The following is a 24,175-nucleotide window of genomic DNA, read 5'->3' as shown; positions in this document are numbered from 1 at the left end:
TGTGCTGGGCAATCATTCTACTAACAGAGTACATGCACAGGGTCCTCATGGCTGGGCGTGGCTGGCATGAGGTAGACATGCAGAGCCTCCCTGTACTGAGAGCAGACGTGCTGAGATGGGCAAATGTGTCCTTTCAGACTTTAAAACTCAGGGGGTCGTCACACCCCTGTTTTCCAGCTTCCCACCAATCTGGGTGCCTCCCCACTGCACAGCCTCCTGGAAGCCTTTGTAGCAGCTACCATGAGGGATACTGAGCGCCTCTCGCCATTCTTCAGGGACCATTCTTGTAGGGTACACAATACTGTCCCCACTTTATAGATGAGGAAGTCAGGAAATTCAGGGGAATTTCCTATGGGGCCTAGTAGGCCGCTGGGCCAGGAAATGACAGACCACAGGAACAAACCCTGGGCTGTCCCTGTGAGGCCTAGGGTAAGAGTATTAGGCATACTCTGACTACTCTTCCCCCAGACACCATGCCAGCCCAACTCCTCTGCCTCAAATGGCCTTTGGGCACTTGTGCTTACCTCATGGTCTAAAATCTGCCCCTGAGGATTTGCACTGTCCCTTTAGACTTGGTCCATGGCAAAAGAAACCTCTGGCGTCTGTCTACATCTCTGGGATAGCCTCTGCTCTCCCCTGTAGGTCTTGAAGGAGCTTTCCTTCCACACTGTCCAGCTCATTCTGTCTGCTGTGTCTGAGGAAGAGGTGTTGGCTTAGGGTCAGGTCAGTTCGCGCCTGGGAGAAGTGCTCTTTCTGGTGTGTGTCCCTCAGCTCTGGCTCCCCAAAGGGACAGCCAGGCCACACCAGTGAAGCAAGCAGGTGTGACTGGTATTTGGCAGTAGGTGGCTGTTCAGACAGGGATGCTCAAACGCTTGACTAAGTGTATGTTTAGGGCACACAAAGCTGGATTGTGACAAAATTACAGGCTGTGCTTTTAAGAGACGCTCATTTGAAGTGACAGTTTCTTGGGAAAGGCAGCATTTGGTTGTACTGAGGGCTTTGGTGTTGGCTTCTGTTTGAGATAGTTTACTTGGCGTGGGAGGAGGGTCCTGCCATCATTGTTACCTATGACTCTTCTCATGTGGGTGGTGGCACTAACCTTTAGCCTTTGACCCCTTCTCATTGTCCTCATGACTTCCAAGCCTACAGTCTTTTCTCTCTGCTTATACCCCTGGCTCCCTGTACCCAGCATCCTTCCTGTCCCCTTTCTGACACCAGGGCATTTCCTGAAGCCAGGGGCCCTCCCTGAAGCTCAGCCCTTGCCCTTTGTGCCATCTTGAACCCTCCCTCCCCTGCTCAGGCTGAGCTGAGTCACAGCCCTTGGCAAGCCCTGGCTCCGACCCCAGGAGGCCTCCTGGGCAAGTGTGGGGCCTCTCAGGCCTGGCAGGGCTGGCCAGATGGAGGCCAGGCTCCAGACAATAACCATGGCAACCAGTGGGTATGGGAAGGCCTGGCATTTTGAACTGGCCTCAGAATCTGACGGGTAGCACACAGATGTGTGGAGGACCCCACCCACCTGAGGCAAAGTGCCCCTTATTTTCCACTTCGGGGGGGGTAGAAAGGTGATTGACATCTAGCAGTCTTCACACACACACACACACACACACACACACACACACACACACACACACACACACAGAGTCAGCCTACCACCTCCACCACCACCACCTGCCTAGCACTTTGGCTAAGAGCTTTCTTTGTTAATCCCTGCCATCCTCTCACCAAATGCCTATGGTAGATTATGTTAGTAGTATTCCTGGGGACTGGAGGGAACAGACATTCAAGGGTGGAGCTTTGGTGCCTGCAGCAGGTTTCCTGGTCCCAAGGGAAAACTGATCTGGCATGGGATCTGAGACAGTGTTGGAGCTTGGAAGTTTGGAGAGGCAAGCTGAAGCAGTAAGAAACACCATGCCTGTGTGGTTCATGGGGAGGTTCAAGGTGTGTGGCCAGCATGTCTCAGTGACCATGCACCTCTAATCCAGAAAGCCCGCTCCAGGGTTCTATAGTAGAGTCCCATGGAGCTGAAACACCTGGGGAAAGCAGCCAGACTTCAACTCAAGACCTGTAGGCTGTTGGTGAGGAAGGGCCAGAGATTATGAAGCCATGCAATCAATCTTTGGTCTTAGCCTGGAGGGGTATTGCCAAAGGGTCTAGAATCCAGCTGGCTCTGTCTCACTTGTCCCTGAGTAGCTGGCACAGGGCATTAACCAGAATGGCACTTGGGACACCTCCTGCAGACCAGGCAGGGCTGGTCCAGGTTGGGAATAATCCCCAACTGGGCAAAGCAGATGCTACTGTGGTGAACCAGGGTCCCATGTCATTCCCACATGGTCCTCACTCTGCCTTACAGCCCTTAGGACGTACTGTTCCTGAAGATCCACAGTTAATAGAGTCTGTAAGGCAGACTGGTAACAAGGAAAGAAATGGGAATGGAGGTGGATATGAGGGGATGGGCGTGGTCGGGCATCAGCATCTCACACCCATCTTACCCTTGGGCAACCAGTTCTTCAGCTGGGCAGCCCGAGGAGGACAAGCTAAGGCCTCTCTCTTTATCACTACCATTCTGTTTCCCAGGCTCCTCCCACCACTGAAAGGCCCCCCCACGCAGATGTCCCCAGATAGCCCCACACTTGGTGAGGGTGCCCATCCTGACTGGCCAGGAGGCAGCCGCTACGACCTGGATGAGATCGATGCGTACTGGTTGGAACTTCTCAACTCGGAGCTCAAGGAGATGGGTAGGTGACGCTCTTCACCAGGCACCTGGTTGCAGATGTCAGGGAGGATCTTCCTCCGGGCCCCTCCAGTATCTATACCCCCGGTGGCTGTGACTGGGGCACATCCCAACAGCCTTACCGACAGGTGTGGGATTCCTTGCCTCTGCCTCCCAAGTATCTACAGCTGTCAGGTAGAGGTGAAAAATACCGTGTAATTCACGGGACTCGATGTCATGTGAATAATTCGTAAGCATCGGGCTAATGGGCATGGATCTCTCAGATGAAGCCTATTGATATGTCCCAGAAAAGACCAGCTTAGCCGTTATCTGTGTGTGCACATAGTTGATACCCACACAGTGCATGCAAGCAGGAGATTCCTCATGGATCCAGCTGTATCCCAGACACACCCTACATCGTATACACATGTGTGTGAGTGGTAATGGCAGACTCTAGACAATGAGGTGGCCCTGATGGGCAGGAACCTGTGGGATTGGGTGGGTCTGTTGTCCCTGATGGAGCTGAAGCCCAGATCACCATTGTAAATGGATGGATGGAGCCTTCCCCTTGACACCACTGATAACATTTGCCCTGTTGGCTGCAAAGCTTCCTGAGCTGCTGACGGTGTTCCCTGCCATCCTACCCACAGAGAAGCCCGAGCTGGATGAGCTAACGTTAGAGCGTGTTCTAGAGGAGCTAGAGACATTGTGCCACCAGAATATGGCACAGGCCATTGAGACACAGGAGGGGCTGGGCATCGAGTACGACGAGGACGTTGTCTGCGACGTGTGCCGTTCCCCTGAAGGCGAGGATGGCAACGAGATGGTCTTCTGTGACAAATGCAATGTCTGTGTGCACCAGGTGGGTGAACTCTGTCACTCTCTCCCATACTGAACCCTGCTGAGGCTGGTTGTCCTGGATACAGGAACATGGGCACAATGGACCAGTATCCCTAAGGAGGGCTAGAAGCAGGCCTGGCAGTACCTGGGACATCCATGGCCTGCTTGGCTCAGTCCTGCTGGCCAGATCGAAGCAAGTGTCCTTCGGGTAGTCTGTCTTCTCTGTCTCTCTCAGGTCCTTCCCTCAGAGAACCACCCCCTCACATCCTGACCTAACAAAGGAACAGCAGCATCAGGTAGTGATGGAGACCCAAGCTGCCCAGTTTTAAAACGTGGTTCTGCTTTTTATAACATATGAGGCTTAGGGCAAAGTTCTTAACTTCTCTGTGGGCCCCGTTTTGTTAACTGTGAATAAATGTGAGCAGTCAGAGCAGAGAAGAAAGACTAAGTGGGTGGGTGCTTGCCCAATATTCAAGAGATCTTGGGTTCAAACCCCAGCACTACCCCCAGTACCCAAAAGAAAGTAAATTGTTTATGATGGCTTTTGCGTAGTGAAAAATAGTAGAAAAATAGCCTGTGAGATGTCAGCGGGTAAAGGCACTTTTTTTTTAAAAAAGCATAGTCACGTCAATTCAGGACCCATATCAAGATGGAAGGAGAGAACCAACTCACAGAGTGGTCCTCAAGCCTACACCTGCATGCCCTGCCATGCTCTATCCCAGCAAGCTTAGGAAATACAGACAGCACGTCTATGCTAGAGTATTTCTTACTGTTGATATTGTGATAGAGCTAGCCAGACTCCCTTTTCTTTTTTGAGGTTATTTTTATTTTTTGTAAGGGCTGCGTGCGTGTATGAGTGGATTCGTGCGGAGGCCAGAGGCCAGTTAATCCCTCTGGAGCTGACGTTAAAGGTGATTGTGAGCTGATGTGGGTGCTGGGGGCTGAACTCCGCTCCTCTGAACTCAGCAAGTGCTTTTAGCTGTTGAGCCATCTCTCCAGCCCACAGTTATCTTTTCTTTATTTTTAAAAAATTATCTTACTAACTTATGTGTATGGGTGTTTTGCCTCATGTATGTACATGTGTGTGTCTGATTCCCAGAGAGGAGAGGACATTGGATCACCTGGTATTAGAATTATATAGTGGTTGTGAGCCACCACATGGGTGCTAGGAACTGAATTTGGGTACTCTGCAAGAGCGGCAAATGCTCTTAACTGCTGAGCCATCTCTCTAGCCCGTAGATCCCCTTTCTAGATCTTGGGGCCTGAGGCTCTAGGTCTTCTGTATCTTTAGGCCTTGTTTCCAGAAGTCCTGACTTGGATTGGGGGCTCCCTTTGGCCTCCAACTTTGAGGCACATGTATCCACTGTCGTTGAACTAGAAAGATCCTGGGAAACTGAGAAGCAGGGACTTGAGCTACCTAGCAGCTCCTGGGTCCCTGTGTCTCTCCTACACCCCTGGGATGGTGAGATGGGGCACCACTGTTTGCACAAAGAATTCTGCATAAAAAGATAAAAGTCTGGACTTTTGACTTGGGAACTTTAGAACCAAGTTTGTATCCAATTTAAGAAGCAGTTGAGGGGCTGGTGAGATGGCTCAGTGGGTAAGAGCACCTGACTGTTCTTCCGAAGGTCCAGAGTTCAAATCCCAGCAACCACATGGTGGCTCACAACCATCTGTAACAAGATCTGACCCCCTCTTCTGGAGTGTCTGAAGACAGCTACAGTGTACTTACTTACATATAATAAATAAATAAATCTAAAAAAAAAAGAAGCAGTTGAGGCTTTTCCTAAAGCCTATGCTGGTTAGAAATGTTTGGCTAACTCAGGTCTTCCAGCCAAGAGCAGCCCCGACTTCCCCAAAGGATAGGATTGTACTCCCTCAGGGAATCTCTGTGCCACCCAGTGTATAGCCTAGGGACAGAGATTGCCACCATTGGCAAGTCACTGAGCAGACACATCCAATTTGTCAGTGCCCCTGACCTATAACCACCCACTCTGTTCCCAGGCATGCTACGGGATCCTCAAGGTGCCTACGGGCAGCTGGCTGTGCCGGACCTGTGCCCTGGGAGTCCAGCCTAAGTGCCTGCTCTGCCCCAAGCGAGGAGGAGCCCTGAAGCCCACTAGAAGTGGGACCAAGTGGGTACACGTCAGCTGTGCCCTGTGGATTCCTGAGGTGTGTAGCTTTCAGGGAGTAAAACATGGTGGAGGGAGTGTGTCGAGAGCTCAGGTTGGGCCTGGCAGAATTTATGTGACAGAATATAGGAAAAGAAGGAGCTCTTGGGTTCCCATGAAGACTTAGAAAGACAGTGTCTTAGTTAGGGTTTTACCATGACCAAGGCAACTCTTACAAGGACAACATTTCATTGGGGCTGACTTACAGGCTCAGAGGTTCAGTTCATTATCATCAAGGCAGGAACATGGCAGCATCCAGGCAGGCATGGCGCAGGAGGAGCTGAGAGTTCTACATCTTCATCTGAAGGCTGCTAGCGGAATAGGAATACTCCCTTCCAGGCAGCTAGGACCATGGTCTACAAGGCCACACCTACTCCTACAGGGCCACACCTACTCCTACAGGGCCACACTTTCTAATAGTACCACTTCCTGGGCTAAGCATATATAAACCATCACAAACCGGTCTAGGAACAACTGGGAACATTGTCTGTGGACCTTGTCATAGGTCTGGTTCCCAACTCTGAGGCACTGGGAAATTCAGGAGGGACAATTTGAGGTCTAGACCTTAGTCATGCAAAGGGGTTGGGGTGGAGGCTCAGATTATGGACTCCATCAAACAAAGTTTTGGTTAAAATCAGAATGAAACCAGCCTTGGTGATGTATGCCTGTAAATCCAGCACTTGAGAGATGGGAGTAGAAGATCAGGAGTTCAAGGCCATCATCAGCTTGAATTTGATGCTAGCCTGGGCTATATAACTCTGTCACAAAATCAAGCAAAGGGCAGATGATCCCCTAGTTTAGAAGGTAACAGTAGTAGGACGTTGGCTAATGGGCCTGCTCCTGTGGCTGCAGAGGTGGCCTGTGGCTGGGGTCATATGGAAGGGCCATGGACAGCAGGCTGGGTCCACAGTAGCCATCTTCACTGAGGCTGTGGTCAGCTCTTCTATATTGAGGTGCCTGCCCAGTGCTGTCCGTGCCTAGAAGCAACCTAGGAGACCCTGCCAGCATGTGACTCTTCCCTTCCTAGTTCTCTGTCCTCCTAGGGCCTACCTTGCCATTTCTGGAATAGTGGTTATTTGTGTCAGATTTTCATCTTGAAGGCCCTTTCTCCTGGTTACTGCAGGGAGATCGACCTATTGAGGACTGTACGCTTGGGGGCCAGCAAGGCGGCTCAGCAGGTTAAAGGTGCTTGCTGCTAAGCTTGACAATCTGAGTTCGATCCCCAGGACCTACATAGTGGAAAGGGAGGACTTACCCCTGCAAGTTGTCCTCTCACCTCCACACCTGCGCTGTGGCATACAAGAACTCACACGTGTACACATGCACCTCCTTGCCTCAAAGTCTACAGTTCCAGGTGCATGCTTCTCTTAGCCAGCTACATTCTTCTATATGCCCACTCTGGGGCAGGTTCCAAGTGAGCAGGTACTTGATTAGGGCAGGATCGGGGACTCAGACCATCAGCTCTGCATGTGTGGAGACGAGGAGGACTTGGGACTTGTGAGTTGAATGCACAGCTCTGTCTGCTCACTGTCTGGCTATGACTGACAGGATCCCACCTGGGGACTGAGGCAGCTGTCTGTATTCTCCCCAGGTCAGCATTGGCTGTCCAGAGAAGATGGAGCCCATTACCAAGATCTCGCATATTCCGGCCAGCCGCTGGGCCCTGTCCTGCAGCCTCTGCAAGGAGTGCACAGGTACCTGCATCCAGGTATGTGGCCTGCTTCCTTCTGCTGGTACCAGACAGATGCACTAAGGTACCTAAAATACCAGTAGTTACCACCATATAGCCCCTGTGGCTGCATCACTGATGGACCTGAGAGGCTTAGGACAAGGTTCGTGTGGGAGCTTCACCCACTAGGAAGGTACATTCATATGTCCCCAGGCTTCCAAGGAATGGGGACAGACCCCACCCATGGAATACTAAGAATTGGCTTTCCCCGTGAGAGCAAGTGTCTCTGGGCTTAATGATTCATTGACCTTTTAGACTGTAACCCTGACATTCGAGAGGAATGAAATCTGAACTCCTCTCCAGCTCGGCAAATGGGCCTTCCTGACCAATACAGGGGCTTACTGGTCTACCTGGGATGGCGGCTCCCATCTTGCTGATCGTCGGGATCACCCGAGCCATTCAAACCACACGAAGCTTTTAGCACCCATGGCTCTGATTGAGATGTGAAGAGAGCTGTGTGCTTGCTTTTCTCACACAGCAGGGTTTGCCGGTGCTTCTGGTCTCAGCTGTGGGGTGGAAGCCCTCCTTTGTCCCTCCCATCTCCCCAAGAACACAGTTGGCCTTGCTAGTATGCCTCCACCCCGTTTATCCGACCTCCAGAAGGGCTCTGGATGCTGTAGCAATGGAACCTGATGTTGGGGACACTGTTGATGAACTGTTTCCAGCGGTCCAGTCCACATCTAGGGCTGGGAGGAATGGTCGGTCCAGCCTTTAGCTGCTTAGATAAGAGAAGGCAGGATCCAACTGCTCTCAGAGAATAGCACCAGGCAGACTCCTGGCTTGGATGACAATACAGTAGAGGAGACTGTGACCCTCTTCAGGCTCCCCCACCCAAACCCCCTCTAATCCCAAAGTCATTTGTCCACGGACAACACGCATCTTGTCCCCACGAGGGGCGCGTCATCTCCTTGTGATTCTTGGCTCCTTCAGTATGTCTGGGATTTGCTCTGTCACCTTTCCCAGGTGTCCCATGGCTCCTTTAACACTGTGTGATGTGGGAGCCTGTGCCATTTTATGTAGTGTCTCCCCAGCATTGTGTGTGCTCCTCGGTGCCTTAGATGGCCCTTATGTTGTCCCCTGGCTCTCCTTTAATGCCTGACGTTGCCCTTCCTCTCTCTCTCTCTCTCCAGTGTTCCATGCCTTCCTGCATCACAGCATTCCACGTTACGTGCGCCTTTGACCGAGGCCTGGAAATGCGGACTATATTAGCTGACAATGACGAGGTCAAGTTCAAGTCACTTTGCCAGGAGCACAGTGACGGGGGCCCTCGGAGTGAGCCTACTTCTGAGCCTGTGGAGCCCAGCCAGGCCGTTGAGGATCTGGAAAAGGTGACCTTACGCAAGCAGCGGCTGCAGCAGCTGGAAGAAAACTTCTATGAGCTAGTGGAGCCAGCTGAGGTGGCTGAACGGCTAGACCTGGCTGAGGCACTGGTGGACTTCATCTACCAGTACTGGAAGTTGAAGCGGAGAGCTAATGCCAACCAGCCGCTGTTGACGCCCAAGACTGACGAGGTGGACAACCTGGCCCAACAGGAACAGGATGTCCTCTATCGACGCCTGAAGCTTTTCACCCACCTGCGGCAGGACCTGGAGAGGGTAAGTAGCCCTGGTGGGTCAGGGGCCTTACCTCTTACTCCATGTGCCCTGCCCAGTTTGAGCCTTTGGTAGGCTCCAAAGACTCAGGGGGCTACCACAGACCCCTCCAAGGACAGGTGCCACCCATCTGAACATCTAGAAAGAGGTGGGAGAGCCTACCTGGAACTCTGTGAAGTCTCTTGGGAGCTTTAGACAGAGGAAATCCTGGTGGCCGGGGGTGGGGGGGGGGAGGGTTGTTCTGGCCAGGCATGTTTGTGCTGGCCAGAACTGGGAGGGCAGGGGTGGGTGGTGAGTGAGACTCCCATGGCCTGCCAGGCAGAGAACAGGGATTGGGAGAGACTCCCATGGCCTGCCAGGCAGAGAACAGGGATTGGGACAGATGTCACACACTTGGCATTGCCCCACAGAGGCATTCCAGGCCTGGCCTGGGTGACTGAGCCACACACACTTCCGTCTTTACTCTAGGAGGCAGGACAGAATTGTGGCTTGTGGTATATTTGGGGCTGAGGGAGATGGACATGTGTGTGTTGGGGGAAGGAGGAGGTTTCTAGAAGACTGAAGAAGAAAGCTATCAAAGATAGCAATAAGACCCAGCTCCAGGGGTCCAGCCTCAGTCCCTCTGGGGGCTACATGTTGGTAACTTTGACTAACAATGCAAAGGACCAAGTGCTCTTATGGGGGTGGGGCAGGGGTTCTCTGCAAGGCCCCATAGTGGCAGTGGCCTGGCCAGCAGGCCCAGTCTCTAACCATGGCCCAGGGCCAATAGCTGAGAGTAGTCCACCTTTGCCTGGGCACCAGGCCAGCTTGGTCCTGCTCCTGCATTGAAGGGACAGGGCAGGGCTGGAGTTAGAGGCCTTGGGTGGTCTGGCCCTGTACTGATTCTGGGCCCTTTCCCCTAATGGGTGACTTTCTGTTTCCTTTTCCTTGAACTGGAAGTAAGGATCCAACTGACCTTGGGGTCAGCGTTAGGGGGTCATACAAGGACAGTGGCCTCCATCTCTTGGAGTCACACAAGGATAGTGGCTTCCACTGTTAGTTGTGTTGTTTGAAGCTACCTTCTCACCTGGTAGCCCAGGCTGGCCTCACCCATTCCTCCCAAGTACTAGGATGATAAGGATCTGAGCCCGCCCCGCCCCTTCCTTACTTCAGATTGGTATTTTTATTACTATTGGCCCCATAAGCAGTTCAGCTCATAGAAGAGAGGTGAAGCCTTATATTCTGAGAGTGGGCTCCACAGAGCTGCAAGGCCTGGTGCTCCAGCACGGGCATCTTCTCTGATGGGTCAGGAGCAGAATTGCCACCAGCAGAAAATCAATTTTACGGCCAACCCAAAAGATACACTCTCCTACAAATTTCAGCCGCAGGCCTGGACCTTGGCAGGCAGCGTGGATGGGCACGGCCACCACAGCGTCCAGAGTTATTCACGGCTGACAGAAAGATTGCAGTAGTGGACATCAGCCTGCAGATGCCAGCTCATGTCCCCTAGCAACCGCTGACTATTAGGCCCTGCAGGACATGATTGTGGTTCTTGCTGGAAGAGTTTATTTCAGTGACTGAATGGACCTTGTGTGAGACCCAAGAGGGTGGCCGGAGCTCTCGGTCATCGGAGATGAGTATGTGGTAGCCTCACCCCTGCGTCCCTCCAAGGATGGAGAGGAACCATGGGAAACAGACCCTTTCCTTTTCTGATCTCGCTGTTTGCCTTGGGGTCCCTGGCCAAAATCCTTAACAGCACTTGGCTGGTGACACAGTCACTCTGTCCACCCAGTCAGTCAGCACTCCATTCTCCAGGTCTTTGTCTTCATTCAGTCATAATCAAGCATGGGCCCACCCCAACCCGAGATGACTTCATCTTAGCTACTTTTATCTTCTGAGACCTTATGTCCCATTCTGAGGTTCCCAGCAGGAAATCTTGCGGATTTCCACCCATGTAGAGGCCATCGAGGCCCTGGAAGGTGTAAGTTTGCCAGGAAGTGGTCTGATTTGCATTTCAAGAGCATTGCTGAGGGATTGTTTTACTGTCCCTGTGAAAGGATGGGGGATGGGGAAGGGTGGAACCAGGCTGTGAAGAGAGCTGGTATCTGCCACAAGGAGAGACTGGTGCAAATGTACTGATAGGTCAGTTGTGGGTGTGGACCAAGAGAACAGGTAGTGGGGATGAGTCCAGTTTTCAGCCATAAGTCTTCTACAACTCCCCTTTGCCCGGAGGGTGCACCCCCAGGGCCTGCTTACACCCCCCCCCACCCCTGCTGGTTTTGCCTCTCCTTTCTTTTTCCAGTACACTGTCACCACCTCCTGCTGGGCTAGGGTGTCCCGGTTTAGGCCATCTGCTCCAGGGAGTTCTTCCTGCCTTGCTGGGTGGCAGGCAATAGGAAGAAAGAGATGCTGGCCCCTATACAAATTTATTCCAGAATGGAGGAAGGCACAGAGCCAGGCTAAAGTGCAGGAGGAGAGGGGTGTGAAGAAGAGGTTGATTGGAAAGTGGGTCATGGTAAGAGGTGCACAGGCTGCTACCAGTGGTTCAAACCCAGGGCTGTCCCTGGAGGAAGAGGCTGGACATGGGAATTGATAAAGCTGGAGTCAGCAATGAGTGAACCCTGACGGCCTGGTGTTGCCAGTGCAGGTGAGGAGTACACACACACACACACACGCATGGAATGTCACAGCAGAGTACATGTCACACGGGATGTCATGGCAGAGTCCATATTGAATCCCTCCTGTGATGCTGTCCGCCGCACTGGACCTCCTAGGATCTCCTTCTCAAGTAGTCTCAGAAGGGAAAGGAAGGTCACACCTGATAAAGATCTGCTCATACTACCTCGAGCTAGGAAGGCCGGAGTCATAGGAAGGAGAGGCAGAGGTTCAACTCAGAAATCTGCCTGCCTCTGCCTGCCAAGTGCTGGGATTAAAGGCGTGCGCCACCACACCTGGCTGGAAGGAGAAGCTCTTAATTAAAGGTAACTCAGGCAGCTAAGTAAGACCTGAAGACCACCTGGCAACTGTGTAAAGGGAGGCCTGAGTGGGAATAGGATCCAGGCTGAGCAGCTATGGTCAGTAACTGTCCCTGTTTCTGGAAAACTCCACATGAGCCCAAAGGTGATACCAGATGGAGGGAGCGTCTCCAGGGCTGAAGCCTGGAAGTATGTGAGAGAGCAGTCCTTAGGGGATAGAGGAACCCTGAACAGGCAGTGACAGGTCCACTTCATATCCTGCCAGCCAACCTGAAGAATGTGTGCCCGTCCTCTGGGCTAAGCCAGATGACTTCAAAGCCTACTGTAGGGACTCTAACCAGCTGGCCCAAGGGAGTCAGGGGCTGCTGTCCTTTATAAAGTCAGGCATCATGTTGCTGTGGATATGGGAGCATTGGCCCAGGGGGCAAGGCCCTGGCTCAGGTCCCGGGATAGCAGGTAGACTTGGAAAAGCTATTTTGCCAGATTGTGTTCATTTGAAAGTACAGTGATACCTGTGCCTTGGGACATGCCTGCGTTTTGCCATGATGGTTGTATCTGCTGCAGAGTTGCTTTGCTGGGAAAGGCGGGTGTTAGGCAGGAAGAGAGGGTTGCCAGCTCGAGACCAGATACTCCCTGCATGCTCAGGGTTTCGGGGTGAATTCTCAATTGTCTTAAGGCAGAGGGGAGGCAGCAGCAGTGGCTGGTGTTCAAAACACTGCTTTTTTTCCCAGCGGCGAGGCCCCTTGAGATGGCCAGCAGTAGGTGAGGTGAGAAATCTCTCCTGTGTCCCTTCAGGTAAGGAACCTGTGCTACATGGTGACAAGACGGGAGAGAACGAAACACACCATCTGTAAACTTCAGGAGCAGATATTCCATCTACAGATGAAACTTATTGAGCAAGACCTTTGCAGAGGTAGGCACGGCGCCCCCTGCTGGGAAGATGTGTCTATGCGGCCTGGAAGGGCCTGGGACCAGAACCCTTCAGTCAGGTTCCTTCTCACGGACATAACAGATCCACGTGGGAACCAGTGAAGGCCGTGGTTGTGCTGATAGGCGAGAAAACAGAGTTTGGACTGTGGCTTTCAAGCCTCTACCCTCAGGGGCATCACTGGGATAGCCCAGTTCCATCCACAGTGGCTTAGCTTGCACAAGGACAGGTGCAGACCACAGTCTTCCTGACTCTGCTGGGCTCAAGACAGGTCAGAGCTGGCCAGCTCCCCTGAACCCTGGTAAGCGTAGGGTTCAGTCTTCAGGAAGGCAGCTGTGTGGAGATGTGGCTGTGTCGCCCTCTCTGTGGTGTCATGTGATGAAACTCAGGCTCTGATCAGATGTGTCTTCTATCCTTTAGGTATAACATGCATTTAGCAGATCGAGAAACCAGGAGCAAAGGTGTTGACATTGGCTTAATTGGATAGTTATGGAGTCTGGACATGTGAAGGGAAGATAAGCTTAACACGCACCCCCCCACACAGGAACATTATTTACACTCAGACGTTGAACATACACAGCAGAAGGCAGCTAGGTAGAGAGAGCTTTGGAGATATGCCTGCCGCTACCGACTCAGCTTGTGGGTCATTCTGGGACGTGAGAAGAGGAGGGAGTGCTGCTGCGAGTCTTCAGAGGGAATGGTTGCCCCTTTTCTGCCCGTAGCTGAGTTGCTCCATTTACCCTTTGGGATCGCCAGCATTCATCAAAGCCAAGTGTGGCAGTACATACCTGTAGAGGAGGGGGTCTGGAGGTTCAGGGATTTAGTACTGGCTGCTCCTCCAGTGGCTATGGCTTCAATTGCTGGCACCCATGTGGTAGCTCACAACTGTCTATACCTCCAGTTCCAGGGCATCCAGCGCCCTCTTGTGGCCTCTGAGGAACTGGGAATGTAGCTTACTTTATAGGGCATGAAGCCTCCCTGGGTTTGATCCCCAGCACTGGCTAAAACCAGATGGTGCAAACACACATCTAATTCTAACCCTTGGGAGGTAGAGGCAGGAAGATCAAGAATTCCAGGTTATGCACTGCTACTTAGAGAGTTCGAGACCATCCTGGACTATGTAAGAACCACTTTCTTACACATAGTTAGTTTACATAGGTGTTGTCTGCATATTTGTACATGTGATACATGTGTCCCTGGTGTCTGCCTATGAAGGTCAGATCCCCTGGGACTGGAGTTACAGATGGTCACGTGCCACCGTGCAGGTGCTGGGAGTCAAACCCAGCGTAATCAAAGGGGACAAAAAGAGAGAAGAAAATGACTGTTGCTAATGACAGAGGTCAGCGTAGGTCACGGCCCCATGGAACTGACAGTCATGAAGCCTACCCAAGTCCAGAAGAGAGGAAAGTGGGGTCCCAGGCTGTGCAGTCAATCATGGCACACGGGGTGGAAGCGATGAGGGGAACTCTACTGTACTTAGAGACCACACACAAGTGTCAGTGTTCAAGGAGGCTGAGGGCAGCACGGTAGGAATAGCACCTTCTGTCATGGTCTCCTATACACCAGAGGGTCTGCACCCTAACCTAGAGTCTGAGGACCCTTCAAGCTCCTTGTGAGTAGGAACCATTGTTAAGAGCATTGCATTGCCAATGCCTAAAGTTGATGCACATGGAGGAGAGAGGGGCTTAAGGAGGCTGTAGGGTAACCAGGGTGAGACATGGAGGGCTGTAACCAAGGTGAGACAGACATGTAAGGCTGTAACCAGGGTGAGACAAACATGTAAGGCTGTAACCAGGGTGACACATGGACGGTCTAGGGGCCTTGTAATACTAGGTGTGGGGTCTGAGTTACAGGCCGGGAGACTGAGGTCTAATTAGAGGCTCTGGGGACTGAGAAGAGCTCAGAACACAGAGCTCTGCCTTCTTTTGACATTATTCCCAGAAGCCTTCCTGCCTCCCTGCCCCTGCTGAGCAGCCGGGGACTCATCTTTTGCAGACCAAAGGGCAAAGGACCACATACAGAACCCGCACCTCCTGTCTTGTGCTTGGCTGCACAAACAGGACTGGAGGCTGAGGCAAGGAGCTTGGCTGTGGTGTCAGGCCCAGAGTCTAAGCCTCTTATGTCCACATCACGATTCTCTGCCCTATGTCCAGCTCCTTACCCTAGCATTTGGTCCATATAGCATCCAGTCACCTTTTCCACTCAGTAGAACTCTCCAGGGTCTGTGGGGTTTGTAGTCCAGTTCGTAGTGCACTTTGAAGTCTAGGTCCCACAAGGACTTATTATGCCTTCCTCTATCCTTCATAGAGCTGTGGGCTGCCCCCGCTGCCCCGGTTTCTGCCACACTGACTCTGACCTTGGTACCACTGTTGGTAGACCCAGTTGATAGACGACCCATAGGCAGCCACTCAGGTTTAACTCTTTCTCCAACACAGAGCCTTCTGGGAGGAGGTCAAAGGGCAAGAAGAATGATTCAAAAAGGAAAGGCCGAGAGGGTCCCAAGGGCAGCAGCCCTGAGAAGAAAGAGAAAGTGAAGGCTGGGCCCGAGTCTGTGCTGGGGCAGCTGGGTAAGTGAGGGGCCCTTGTGTCCTGGCAGACGCTGACTTTACCATTTTCAACTTCACCCAGAAGAGGGCCAAGCAGCGTGAAGCAGAGACGGACCGCTTAGGCCCTTCCTCTTCCAGGGCTCACAGTGGCTCCGTCTCACGCACAAGAGATCCCAAGACACTCTGGCTAGATAGAGCTCTGCCAGCTCTGGAGCTGCCCTTGCCAGGGTGCTGGATGCCCCCAGAGGTCCCTGGAAATCACCTCTATGCTGAGTGGGCAGGACTACACTGCTCGCGAGGTCTTTATCCCTGTTCCACCCTTCCTGAGTCTCCACCGCTCTTTGTGCCTTGCCCCCTCAACCCAGCCACACAAACCTGCTGACCTTTCTTGAGCCACCCAGAGACCAAGAAAAGTGACATCAGGTTCCCTAGTCACTGCCACAATTTATCTCAGTAAAACCGGGCCCAAAACTGAAGGTCCTGGCCACCCTGGGAGCTCGCTCTATCAGGTGTTTCCTGCAGGCTGTTGGAGGCACTGCCTGTAAAGATGCAGCGCCCCCTGCTGGCCGGTCTGCTCTTGCCACTGAAATGCTTACTGTTTGAACAAGGAACTAACTCACCACTTCCTCCTTTCCACTCCACAATTTAAAAAGCTGGTCCTGGGGTCAGCCAACCTGGTGAGCAGGGGCTGGCCTCTGCTACTTGGTGGCACTGGTGGGATGCGTGGACAGAACAGGATGGCTTGCCTGGGTGGGTCGGTTGTCTTGAGCTCACACACCTGTGGCATCTCACCTGCCTCCTGTCTCCCATTCATCAGGTCTATCCACCTCGTTCCCCATCGACGGCACTTTCTTCAACAGCTGGTTGGCACAGTCGGTTCAGATCACAGCAGAGGACATGGCCATGAGCGAGTGGTCTTTGAACAGTGGGCACCGGGAGGATCCTGCTCCAGGTCTGCTGTCAGAGGAATTGCTACAAGATGAGGAGACGCTGCTCAGCTTCATGAGGGACCCCTCGCTACGACCTGGTGACCCTGCCAGAAAGGCCCGAGGCCGCACTCGCCTGCCTGCCAAGAAGAAACCATCCCCGCTGCAGGATGGGCCCAGTGCACGGACCACTCCAGACAAGCAACCCAAGAAGGCCTGGGCCCAGGATGGCAAGGGGACGCAAGGACCACCCATGAGGAAGCCACCACGGAGGACGTCTTCTCATTTGCCGTCCAGCCCTGCAGCTGGGGACTGTCCAGTCCCAGCAACACTGGAAAGCCCTCCACCACTGGCCTCCGAGATACTAGACAAGACAGCCCCCATGGCTTCCGACTTAAATGTCCAAGTGCCTGGCCCTACAGTGAGCCCCAAACCCTTGGGCAGGCTCCGGCCACCCCGAGAGATGAAGGTCAGTCGGAAATCTCCGGGTGCTAGATCCGATGCTGGGACAGGACTACCGTCTGCTGTGGCCGAGAGGCCAAAGGTCAGCCTGCATTTTGACACCGAGGCTGACGGCTACTTCTCTGATGAGGAGATGAGCGATTCTGAGGTAGAGGCAGAGGACAGTGGGGTACAACGAGCTTCCAGGGAGGCAGGGGCAGAGGAGGTGGTTCGCATGGGGGTGCTGGCCTCCTAATTCACCCAGGCCCTGCCCTGGTCCCCCTACAAGGCCTCAGCCCAATCACAACTGCCATTTCCAACTGCTGAGTGTCTCAGACCCACCACTCTGTCGTGGTTTTATTTTTAATATAGAGAGAGTTCTGAATTCCACCCCGTTGTCTTTCCTCTGTGCTGGCCTAGGACATTAGGATTCCTCCCGTGGCCCCGGCCACGGGGGACTATACCAGGTTCTATGTGCCACCCCGGTCCCAGCCCATGCCACATCGCTGGGCTTCTGGCTTGATGTAGACAAGGTGAGGGAGAGAGCTCAGGGCTCCTGCCCACTGCCATTGGGTGACACAGACTGTCGTTTGGGCATTATTTCATGGCAGATGGGCCATCCCAGGGCCTGCCCCGCCTTGTCCCCCCAGGTTGCACTGGGGTCCATTTTGGGTGGGGAGGTGTCCTGCTGCACTCCGCTGATCCGTAAGGAAGTATATAACAAGTGATACCCAGCCAGTCTATTCACTGTCACAAGCACAACGAGTCTCTATGAGAAAGCACTGAGGGGGCGCAGGGGGCCCACTGGCTCCTGAGTAGCCCACACCATCTGAGGCCCGCCCTCCCGCCCGCCCGCAACCCCTCCTCCCTTGCTGCTCTGTCCCTGCCAGTGCCCAGCCCAAGCAGCTCTGAGAAAGGGTTCCCTGGATCCTTCCTGAGCTGTGTTCTTTACTCAGGGGACTCCCCAAACGGTCCTCCCCGTGTACAGGTGGAGGGCTCCAAGGGAGGGCCAGTGCCCAGCCCGGGACTTGGGGCTCAGATCAGCCCACTGCAGAGAATCACTCTGGGGCTCTAACTTCCTTCTTTCTTCCTTTGGGGCCAGTCTCGGCCACAGTCTTGCCGTCTCCATTATGGAGCTGGCCAGACCAGACCGTTTGCCTTTTGACGTTTCCTAGTCCTGCTAAGAGATGAGCTTCCTCTTCGGTTTCCTGGTGGAAACATCCTTCCAACAAGTGTAGTGGGATCCCGGGGCCCAGGGCAGGCCGAGGCTGGCCTGCTGTGGCTGGTTGAATGTTGCTGGATCTTCCTGGATTACTCTGTCCCTTAGCGCCTTAACCCCTTTCCTTCCCTACTGTACGCCCCCCCTTCCTACTCCTTCCCAAATCCTTCCTCCTCCAAGCCCCCAGGTAGTACTGAAGAGTTTTGATGGAGTGGCCCCAGGGTGATAGATAGCTCAGGGAACAAAGGAATTCCGTGAAAACATTTTTTTTTTTCTTTTATGAATTACTCTTGGGTCACTTCTGCCACTGGGAAAGCCAGAACTTCTCCAACCAGAACCTTGCAAAAGTCCAGTGAACCAGTCGAATCATTCTGAGAATGCCAAAGAATCTTTTGACCATAATACACAGCACAGCCCGGACCTGACAACTGTCGACTTGAACTTCCTCTTCAAAGGAATTGGTTAGCAACAAAGTTCAGAGACTCGGTTATTGCACACACCTACAGAGAAAGGGCCCAAGGCCTCAGAGGAGGCCGCCGCTGCTGCTGCTGCTGTTGGTTTACGGTCCCTGGGCTGAGCCGCTGTGAGTGTGGTCCTAAACTTTGAGGACTCCCTCCCCCTTTTGAGGGGGGGAGAACCCTGACTGTGAATCCAGCGTGGTTCCCCCATTGCCACCACTTAGATACACAAAGAGCAAAACACACGGGACCTTCACCCACCTCGACTCCAAAACTATCAAGGTACGACAGTGAGTTTGAGCAAAATCAGAAGCAAAGATTAATGACTTCAGTTTGGGGATTGGACACACGTGTCTTATCCAAATGGACTCCGAGGGCGTGGGGTGGGCTCCAAGGATCCTGGGCATCCGGATGGCATCGGCTACCACATAGACTTAGTCTGCCTGCCCGTCTCGGTAGTAGTGACAACTCAGTCGACGTCGGCATCCCCCGCCCCGTCTCTTGTTTACTGCCTCTGAACAGACCTTCCTCTCACCTGTGCTTTGAGTCACTTCGGGTCGCAATTTCATCTGCTGAACTGCCTGGTGGTCTGACCTGTGGGACACGAAGGGCATGGGGGCTTAAAGAACAATCAAACGCTGCAGGGGGAGGGAGGGAAGCCCAGTTGTTGTCTGTGACCCCTTCAGTAGACCGAGCCCACGGCAGTCTTCATCCAGCAGCTGTCTCCACTCCTAAGATGTCCATCAGGCTGCAGGGAGGATGCGGATGTCCCATAACCTCTCCCTAGTTCCTCCCAGGCCACACTGTCTCGGGTGTAGATGGTTTTGCCACACTATGACCAAGGCACCTTTTCCAGGCCTGAGGCAATGCCCACTCTTGCCCTCACCCACAACCCCTCTCTAGAGAGGGAGAAAGGACTCTGTGACTCGTTCTGGCTAACGTACCCCTTCCACCTCATTTCCTCATCACAGGATACAGGCTAATGTGCAAGGAAAGTATTTTTCTGTATCATAAGTGTATTTTGAAACAAGTAAAAGAAAGATAGAATGCTCGTTTACTTTATTAAATGGGCTCTGATTTTGTGAAAGGCGAGAGAGTGAGTTAAGGGCCTCAGGTTTGTTGGAGAAGCCAACCACCCAGGTTCCCGGGCATGGGTGTCGGACTGTGTGCGTGCGTGTAGCAGAGTGCTGTGCAGGTGTATGTGCAATGCATGGGTACCCTATGAAACTTGTTGGGGTTTCTAGAGATTCAACTGCCTGATTCTACAGGAATATGGCAGCAGGTTAGACTTTGGGTTTCCTCACCGTTGTCATGTAAGGTCACCCTTTGCCCATACCTGAAGCTCTGCATAACAATCCGTGATCTCTGTAGTAAGACCCTTGAGGCCACTCTCCCGTGCCCTTGGCCCAGCTGGCCACATTGGCCAAAGAGCCAGAAGTGTTGGAGTCGGGGACCTTTGGTTGTTCTTTAAGCCGCTTCCTGCTGCCTTCTCCCAAGGATGCACGCTTGTGCTCCATCCAAATCATTTGGGGATGGTGGTGGGGAAGGTGATATGAATGTCACAGGAGGAGACACCTTCTGTCTTTGTTTCAAAGAAAGTGATGTGCCATTTGTTAATATACAAGAGAAATATTGAAAAAATATATTGAAAAGAGCAATTTTAAATTATTTTTGGCTTATGTTGCAATATTTATTTTCTTGTATTAGAGAAGATTTCTTTGTAGAGAAAAATGTATTTTTCATTACCGCAAAGACCTATTTCTCCTTTTTGTACATTGTCCTTGTTCGCGACCCTTAACGAGCAATAGAATGTTCGGTCACCCCTGCGTGGCCAGTGCCCACTGTGCCCTGCATGATTGTGTTGCTGCTGCTGCTGCTGCATAGTTTCTGGCCCCGTCCCGTCCTGCTCACTCACTGGGGCATCCGGATTGCCGGCCCCCACCAGGGTCTGTGTCTAAGGAGCCCACAGCACTCCTCATGTGTTGGCAAACTCGGTTAATAAAGCAATGTTCTCTGTGCTGGCTGCCATGACGTTCTGTTGTGTTAGGTGGCTAAGAGACCTAGAAATCCCATCGCGTGCCTCCGACAGTATGCTCGGCAAGAGTCCCGAGTTCCAGTGGCGCTTGCAAACCTTCAGCGCACACCACTGGCTACACCTTAGAGGGAGGGAATGTCGTGATCTTCAGGGTTAGCCCCTGGCATTCAGGGTCAGCGAGGAGATGGTTACCTGAGATCAAGCCTCCAGTAAAGTACCATATCAAAGGTCGGGTGCAGAGAGAATGGCTCTGAGGGAGTGGCACCATTCCTTCCTGTAGTAGGTAGTACCTTGACCACATACTGCTAAGGTGCTCTACCCACCCAACCTCTCGGTGGAAACTCCAGGAACCGATGGAAATAAGTGTGACATAAGATCCCAGCACTTGGGAGGAGCAGAAGCCCAGTACATAGCAAGTTTGGGGGGTGTTGGAGAGGTCATCTGAGGTCAGTCCCCCTAAAACTTTAAGAAGCTGGACTCAGTGTGCCCCTAATCGTCAGTGCAGTTGTGTACTGACCTGCACATGAGCATACTTGGACACACACACACACACCTTGTGTAAATTAAAACCCCAAACTCACTATACACAGCCACCATGCTCCTTGGGATGACGAATACTATAGTGACAAAGTAAATCGAGTTGCTTATTTCTAGAATGTTCCCTTTAATATCTCTGGATTGTGGTGAACCCCAGGTAGCAAACAGATAGTGAAGCTGCACTGGGCTGGGTACCATAGCTCTGTGGGCAGAGTGCATGCACAAAGCCCTGGGTTCAGTTCCTAGCACTGTCTTAACTCGTGGGATAGAGGATATAGGTACATGACATCGTGTAAGTGGATTTCCTCTGAGGCTGGGTTTCATGAGTTGACGTGGAACTCTGTAGAGTTGAAGACGACTTTGAGCCCAATCTCCTCTTTCTCCTCCCTCAGTGCTGGGATGACGGTGACTACCACACCTAGTCCATGCAGGACTGACTCAGTACCATCACATGACCCTACGGGGGGGTGGTCGGCCAAGGGGTGAGAAAACTGGGGTCTCTGGGAACATGTCCTCAAAGGGAGTATTTAGACCTCAGCCCTTTCCATTTTTCTTGACTCTTCTAGTCATAGAAAGAGGCTTTTGCCATGCACTGCCCCCATGATGCCTTGCTCCACGGCCCGAGAGCAACAGAGCCATCTGACCTCAGACTGAAACCTACGAAATCATGAGTCAGATAAGCTTTCCATGTCGCTTGTGTCCTCACAGTGATGGAGATGAATAGCAGGATGTGTAATCATTTCTTCTTCTGAGACAAGGTTTAGTCAGCTACATAGTCTAGGTTGGCTTCAATCCCACAATCCTCCTTGTCTCAGCCTCCTAAGTATCTGGGAATACAGGCACAAGCCACTATATCTGCATCATATTAGAAATTTAGAATAATTAATTATAAGAGACTGATGTAGAAGGTTGGTTGCCAGGGATTGGAATAAGAAAGTGAGGGGTTGCCGGGCAGTGGTGGCCCACGCCTTTAATCCCAGCATTTGGGAGGCAGAGGCGGGCAGATTTCTGAGTTCGAGGCCAGCCTGGTCTACAGAGTGAGTTCCAGGACAGCCAGGACTACACAGAGAAACCCTGTCTCTGGAAAAAAAAGAAAGTAAGTAAGTAAGGGGTTGTTAAAGTGAGGGGTTGTTTGGTGGGCATAGTGAGATAGGAAATAGCTGGGGTTCGGGGAGCTGATGCGCACAGATGTGTATATGGTTAACATAACGTGCTGTACTTGGAAACCCCTTCATTTCTTTTTAGCATGATGTTAGCCCAAAGGCCAGGAAGCAAACATTTAATATTATTTGCTCAATTGTTCTCAATTATATAATTGTCGCAATTTGGTAAAAATGATAGAATGTAGGGGCTGGAGAGATGGCGCAGCGGCTAAGAACACTGACTGCTCTTCCAGAGGCCCCCTGGTTGATTACCAGCATCCACGTGGGTGCTCACAACCATCTGTAACTTCAGTCCCAGGGCAGCTGATGCCCTCTTCTGGCCTTGGTGAGCATTGCAAGCAAGTGGTGCACAATAAATGCAGATTAAAAAAAATCACCATACACATAAAATAAAAATGAAAAAAATAAAACAGGGTAGTGGTGGCACCTGGGAGGCAGAGGAAGGCAGATATCTCTGTGACTTCAAGGCCAGCCTGCTCTGCAGAGTGAGTTCCAGGACATTCAGGGCAACACAGAGAAATCCTGTCTCAAAACAAACAAACAAACAAACAAAAAAACAAAACAAAAAATCAAGCACTCTTCTACTTAAAAATGAGACACAACTGCTTTGTGGCAATGACAAATGCATGTTAGACACGGGAGTGCTCGCATTGGAGTCTCGGGAAGAGCTAAAGGGTGGAGGGCTCAGCTAGCATGAGGGAGGCTCAGGTTCTGCCCTCAGCATCGCAAAAGAAGGCGGGAGAGCAATGAGGTGAGTCGGTGAGCTAAGACACATGCTGTCAGGAAGAGAAGAACTAACTTCTACAAGTTGTCCTTTGACCTCCACACATGTGCCTTGATGTGTACATGGCATGCCGGTACCCACAAGAATGTTTAGGAAAAAAAAATTATTGGGCTGGAGAGATGGCTCCTGAGTTAAGAGTGATTGCTGAACTTCCAGAAGACCCAAGTTGAGTCCCCAACTCACAACTGTATCCAAGGATTCAACACCCTCTGGGCCTCCACAGGCTCTCTCTCTCTCTCTCTCTCTCTCTCTCTCTCTCTCTCTCTCTCTCTCTCCAGGATTTTCCTGTGTATCCCTGGCTCTACACTATAAATCAGGCTGGCCTAGAACTCACAGACATCTGCCTGCCTCTGCCTCTTGAGTGCTGGGATTAAAGGTCTGAGCTACCACGCCCAATTAAAAAGAAATCTTAAAAAAAAAAAATCCACTGGGCCTTCCCTGCATACTGGCAACACCCTTAGCGTCTCCCAACTTCGACTCAAGGCTCCTTTTTCATCATTAATCCCATATCCACCTACCTGGCTTTCTGCACAGTGGGTTAGGAAAATCCTCCTGACCCAGGAGGGAGAAACTCTTCAAATCCCAGCCCCTTGGACAGAGTTTATGCTCAGAGGGACCAGGTGTCTTGTTACTGTTCTATTGCTGGGAAGAGACACCATGACTAAAACTTATAAAGAAAGCATTTAATCTGTGGCTTGCTTGCAGTTTCAGAGGGATAGCCCATAATCATCATTGACTGGGGACCAAGCATTCAAATATATGAGCCTATGGAGGGCATTTCCATTCAAACCACCGTGACACCAGGCCACACCAGATGAGAGCTGCTGCTTTTTTTTCTTCTTCTTCTTTCAGATGTGTGTGTGTTGACTGCATATAAATATGTGCACCACATATCACACACATCCCTGGTGCCCACAGAGGCCAGAAGAGGGCGTCAGAACTCTTAGAACGGGGATTAAAGGAGATTGTGCTCTGAGAAAACAATGCTCTTCTAACCTCTGAGCCAATAATCCAGGTCCTTTAGAAGGCTTTTAATCTAGGGGCATCTAGACTCAGGCAGGGAAAAAAAAAAAAGATGGGTAAATTTTAATCCATGCAGCCTGGGTCTTTTGCCCAATCAGAGCATTCCATGGACCCCGACT

At 52.0% G+C, this 24,175-nt stretch overlaps 1 protein-coding gene across 7 annotated transcripts in view; it reads left to right on the top strand.

The window, feature by feature from the left end:
• Jade2 (jade family PHD finger 2) overlaps positions 1–20,540 on the top strand; it is a 45,564-nt gene extending 25,024 nt beyond the window's left edge. For 5 of the 7 annotated variants that reach the window (XM_006534470.4, XM_011249309.3, XM_006534468.4 and 2 more), the window contains 8 exons: positions 2,575–2,735; positions 3,361–3,572; positions 5,555–5,722; positions 7,313–7,429; positions 8,581–9,045; positions 12,792–12,909; positions 15,360–15,491; positions 16,288–20,537. In XM_006534470.4, coding sequence (XP_006534533.1) covers positions 2,575–2,735; positions 3,361–3,572; positions 5,555–5,722; positions 7,313–7,429; positions 8,581–9,045; positions 12,792–12,909; positions 15,360–15,491; positions 16,288–17,093 — 2,179 coding nt within the window. In that variant the 3' untranslated portion in view covers positions 17,094–20,537. Of the gene's footprint in view, positions 1–2,574; positions 2,736–3,360; positions 3,573–5,554; positions 5,723–7,312; positions 7,430–8,580; positions 9,046–12,791; positions 12,910–15,359; positions 15,492–16,287 lie in introns of all 7 variants that reach the window. The other 2 variants (NM_199299.4, NM_001357588.2) reach the window with 1 other exon arrangement.
• Positions 20,541–24,175: the final 3,635 nt, after the last annotated feature.

This window comes from Mus musculus, chromosome 11 (genome assembly GCF_000001635.26).
Source record: "Mus musculus strain C57BL/6J chromosome 11, GRCm38.p6 C57BL/6J".
NCBI classification, from domain to species: domain Eukaryota; kingdom Metazoa; phylum Chordata; class Mammalia; order Rodentia; family Muridae; genus Mus; species Mus musculus.
The sequence above is the reverse complement of the archived record's forward strand: the minus strand, read 5'-3'. Positions and strand labels throughout refer to the sequence as shown.